The 5,050-nt window shown below is 30.2% G+C and overlaps 1 protein-coding gene across 1 annotated transcript; it reads right to left on the bottom strand.

Moving 5' to 3' along the window:
* Positions 1-1,088: 1,088 nt before the first annotated feature.
* LOC115243743 lies at positions 1,089-3,598 on the bottom strand (the record flags this gene model as incomplete). The annotated part of the gene is made up of 2 exons (XM_029820940.1): positions 3,077-3,598; positions 1,089-2,992 (listed from the first exon to the last, which is right to left on the bottom strand). A coding segment is annotated over exon 2 (1,587 nt), but the record flags the coding sequence as incomplete, so codon positions are not given.
* Positions 3,599-5,050: the final 1,452 nt, after the last annotated feature.

Raw genomic sequence — 5,050 nt, 5'->3', positions numbered from 1 at the left:
GCGCCGCTACGCGGCGAAGGTCGAGCGAGCCAACCTGGAAGTAGAAAGCGGTCAAACGGGGATATAAGGCGAACCGCTTGCGGAGAAATCGTATATTTGTTTTTAACAACTGAGAGTCCGTTTTATTTGCAGAAACACCGATTCAATAATTGATTGTGACTCATAATAACAGCAAATCCGACTTCACACTACATAAGACCGATTTACTTTTTATTTGCGAAATGATGAAATTTTTTATTAAAAGGGATTATTTTTACCTATGGATTGACTATGGTAAATTCCAATTCAATTGCATTAAAACAGGTTTAATTATAACTTATGAAATCGTATAATTTCAGACCCTTACAGCACGAAATATTGCTATAATATTGCATGAATATTTCAATATGGCGACATATGCAATATATTGCAGCAATATTGTGCAAATATTATAAGTTTAATATTTTGTTGGAGACATTGCAAAATATTACTGCTATATTATAATGCAATCACATATTCTTTTATACATTTTATAATGTGTTAGGCAATACAACAGATATGGAGAAATGGTTAACTCAATTTATTAATGAAAATGTTTTTAGATGAATACAAAGTATAGTTGCTAATAACATTATAGTGCAAGATTCATTTCCAATTTTACGTTTTGTACATCATCGTCATGAAGTAATCGAAATTTCAAAGACTGCTTACAAAACTTTCAGAAAAAATTAAGTATAGAATGATGTATATTAATCCAAAGTTTATTTGTTTTGTAATTTTTATCATGTCGTAATGGTATAACAATACATTTATTTTCTATTTTTCTAATTGTCCACATTTTACATATTATTTGTTTTACAGACCAATAATATAATGTATTATTTTCTAAGACTACAAATATCGATAGTATGGCTGAGGAACATGGCCTTTCATATATGCTACTAACAATGTTAAATTTTCGCCCTATAATATAAATATCATTTGTTTGTTTCTTCACAAATATTTAAAACGCTTATAATTGTTTTATCGTCTAACATGAGAATATTATTATTAACATCATCACAATTAAAATAATATGCGTTATTTTGCAATATCTTATATTGTATTACGATTTTTTGTGGAAATTCAGGTACAAGGGGCCCGTAATGATGTTCATGTTTCACTTGATACGTAGGAACTAGTAATTGCTCTTGAAACATTACAGACTGCTGTTCATCGTATCTTCGTGCCAATTGTTGCAAAGGTTTTTCAGGTTTTCTAATTAGTTTCTTCAGACTTCCCAAAAAATTTTCGAATGGAAAGGCACTAAAGTTATCCAATATTCCATTTCTTCTTACTTCATTACTTAAATGAATTAAATTGTGCACGTTGTGCGAGACAAATTGTTTGCTGTACAGAACTTGAAAACCTTTCACGAAGTTAACCAGCAATTCTTCAGCGTACTTTATATTTTCATTGTTTGTAATTAATGTTGGAGATATTAGTATGGAGATGGCAACATGTAGCGTTAGAAAATGTTCATATATTTCCTGCTTTAAAATTGATTTCAAAACAATGGGCCCTGTATACAACAGAAATTGTCGGAATTCAGTGGCCTTCCAATATTTAATTTCTGACAGACTTCTGGGTTTCCTCGAAATCTCTTTTGGTATCGAATTTTTCAGTGCAATTAAACGTTGGGAAATTAGATTTGTGTTTGTATTACCAATTCTTACTGTCAATGGTCCTTTCATCCATAACAATAATAACTTCTTTGTAACACCTAAACAAACTAGATGCATATAATCTAGTGCAACTGCTGACACCAGGCCAATATTCGGTATTTGCAGTAACAATGTCTTTCCTTGATGGTATTTTTCATCAGTCTGTTGTAAAAAGTCTTCATCAGTTCTGAGATAAGTCTTATTAGTGTAAGGGAAGCATGTAGTATTGTTTATACTTTTTTCTATAATAGTGCATTTAGAACAACTCGAAAATCCAGTATGACTTTTTGTATACAAAACAAATGATTTTGCAGGAGTATCACAAATAATTGTGGAAAGAGTTACACTTATACGACGTGTGCTATACATAAATCCGTCTTTTATAAGTATCTTCAGTTCATAAATAAATTGTTCAAGGAAATCGTTTGCCGATGTTGGTTTACCTGATCCATAATATGCTCCTATCATATGGACGGATTTAAAAATTTCATCAGATATTAAAATTAACCAAAGACAATAAGATGAAGACCTTGAAATTGGTAAACCATCGACATTCATAGAAAGAGTTATGCTGTCAACAGCAAGTTTAGCATCAATATATTTTTCCATTAATAAATTCAGCACATTTAATAATCCAAAATGTAAATATTCTCCACCTGCAATATTTACACAGTTTGTTGTACGAGGTGTATGTAACAAAGTTCTGGCATCTTTGGGTAAGAAACAATTTGGAATATATTTTAAAAGCAAATGTAATAGTTCACTTATTGCTTTATGTGAGATGTTATTACATAGAGCCCATTCACGCAAATCTGGACTAAAACTTTCCACGTCTTCATTATCAGATTGTGTATCTGTATCAGATATCTTATTTACATTTGAATCATCATCAAAAATATAGTCATTATATTCATTGTTGTCATTCATTAATTCTTTCCAATATTCCTTATTATCTATTTCTAGGTTGTCACTTGAAAAGTCAAGTAATTGCATATTGCTTTCATCTTCAAATTCAAAATAAATCTGGAGTTTATCATCAAAATCCTTTTCTAAACTTGTAGCCAATAATTCATTGTTTGTGATACGGATTACTTCTGCTTCATCATCAACATACGCAAAACCGCTGTTTAATGAATTATTATGGAAAATGTTAGATGGATCTTCCAGTCTATTATTATTTAACTGCCGTCTATATCGTAAATAATGATAAACTTTTGCGATATCTTTCTTGATAATTCGTCTTTGATGTCTACGTGAACATTGTTCAAAAGGTTTCCTTCTGTACTCTTATCTTCCATGATTTCTCAGATCTAAAATATTATGGTAGAATTATAATAAGAAACAATTTAAAAGCATTCTATTTTACTGTATTTAAAAAGAAAACAATAACTTACTTGAATGCGTATATATAAGTACAGTCAAATGTAAATGAACTTGAAGGTTATGTTTCACAGTAATAATTTAATATAAAAATAATATTAAAATGATATATCCGTGACTAAGTTAATGTCGTCTTACACAATTCTGTTTTTTCATAACACACTTTATTTCTTTTCTACATCAAGTTATATATTGCAAAGAAATAATACATGCATTAACAAGTATGGAGCAGCAACACAGTTGGCAGTATTTATGTTTGTTCTTTTTCGGTTGTACTGGGATTGCACTAAGTGGCTAAATTCGACAGGTCTTACCTAACCTTACCCTCACCCAGTTCCAATGTAACCGAAAAAGATCTATATTGTCTGATCAATCACGGCATTGCGCGGTATTTACGCGCGATTATTTGCGATCATCAGTGGATTCAGTGCCAGTGTGCCAGTTAACGTTTAACGAGCAATGATATAAGCAGATACAAGTTAGTGCGTGTCGAATACAAGCTGGTGTGAATAGAGTCTAAGCATCAACATTGAGTAATTATGTGTACAATATTTGTTTTCAGAGATTTCATTCCAAAGTGCAATAAATAAAGTATTCAAAATAATGTCAAAACCACCAAAAAAGTATAGCATTGTAAAATTTACTGATGGTTTACAAATAATTCCATCTTGTTGGATTAACACACAAAACAATGAAAGTATTTGGCCAAGCTATGTCAAATCTCGACAGGCTTTGGACAAATTACTAAAAAAAGCAGAGGTTCCAATGGAAACTGATAAATGGGATACGTGCAAAATAAGAAGAATCTTTGGCTCGGCAGGTAAGCTTATGTTTTATATTTCTATAAGGTTAGATTATTAACTTCAAATATCTTTATAAAATTTATGCATTTTTATACTAAAATAGGTTATATATTTATTGTAATAAGTTATAAAAACTAGACATTAACACTTTTCTTTGGTAAGATACTTGGGAACGAGCTCAAGAGAAATTAGTAGAAGCAATAGATACATCGACGGTGTATGATTCTGATGATTTCTCAGAAAAAGAATGGAGATCACGAAAAAAGAAGCAAAGGAGAGATAATGCTAAAAAAATTAATTATAGCAGCCATTCTTCAGAAGATGAAGAATCTCCCAAAGAGCATTATCATAAAGATTCAAAAAGAAGAACATTTCATCAAGATCTTTCACAATTGCCATCATTGCCCAAGCCGCCTGTATTTTCTTTATCATCGCAATCATCTGAAGCTACAACATCTAAAACTGTATATCATGCACAAAATAATGTTAAAATAAGTTTTTATTTAAAAGATTAAGTTTTTATTTTAGAAGATTAAGAAAACTTTTACTAAATTGTAGGTAGCGAAACTCTGCCTTATACGCCAAATAAATCTACATCTCCTTGTACATTGCACCATTTTAGAAACTTTAATTTTTCTAAAGAAGGTATACAGTCTGACTGTAATGTTGATGATCTATTTTCTAATGGTAAAATTTATCTTATAAAGTCATCTTATAAGTACATTGCGAATATTTTCCTAATAAAAAGTGATCGTGTTACTTTTTTGTCTAGATTTTAGGAATTTTATGGTCAAAAGTATGGTAACATTATTAAGAAGAACAAAAAGTCTAGATGACAGAATAAGCAAAATAGAAATTAAAGAAAAGCAAGCAGAAATCGAAGAACATAACGAAGAGGAGTTTGCATTTCCTTTCCAAACAGAAAAACAATTATCGAGTTTGAAAAAAAAATAGAAAATTCCATGTTTTTCAAGAAAATGGTAAGTTATTAAATAAAAATTAATTATATGTTGTGCCTCTAGCCGCTCTTTTCTAATTTAGATCTTTACTCAGCTCTTTCTTAATCTTTCTGTTTTACTTTATTGTTTTATCTTTTAATATTTTGAGAAGTTGGTCGGGGTACAACATATAATAGTAATTAATTGATTATTTAACAGTTGCCTATCATTACATCGGAATGCAATT

Source organism: Formica exsecta, unplaced genomic scaffold (assembly GCF_003651465.1).
Source record: "Formica exsecta isolate Colony F162 unplaced genomic scaffold, ASM365146v1 scaffold727, whole genome shotgun sequence".
NCBI lineage: Eukaryota > Metazoa > Arthropoda > Insecta > Hymenoptera > Formicidae > Formica > Formica exsecta.
This window is presented reverse-complemented; position numbering and strand designations above follow the sequence as displayed.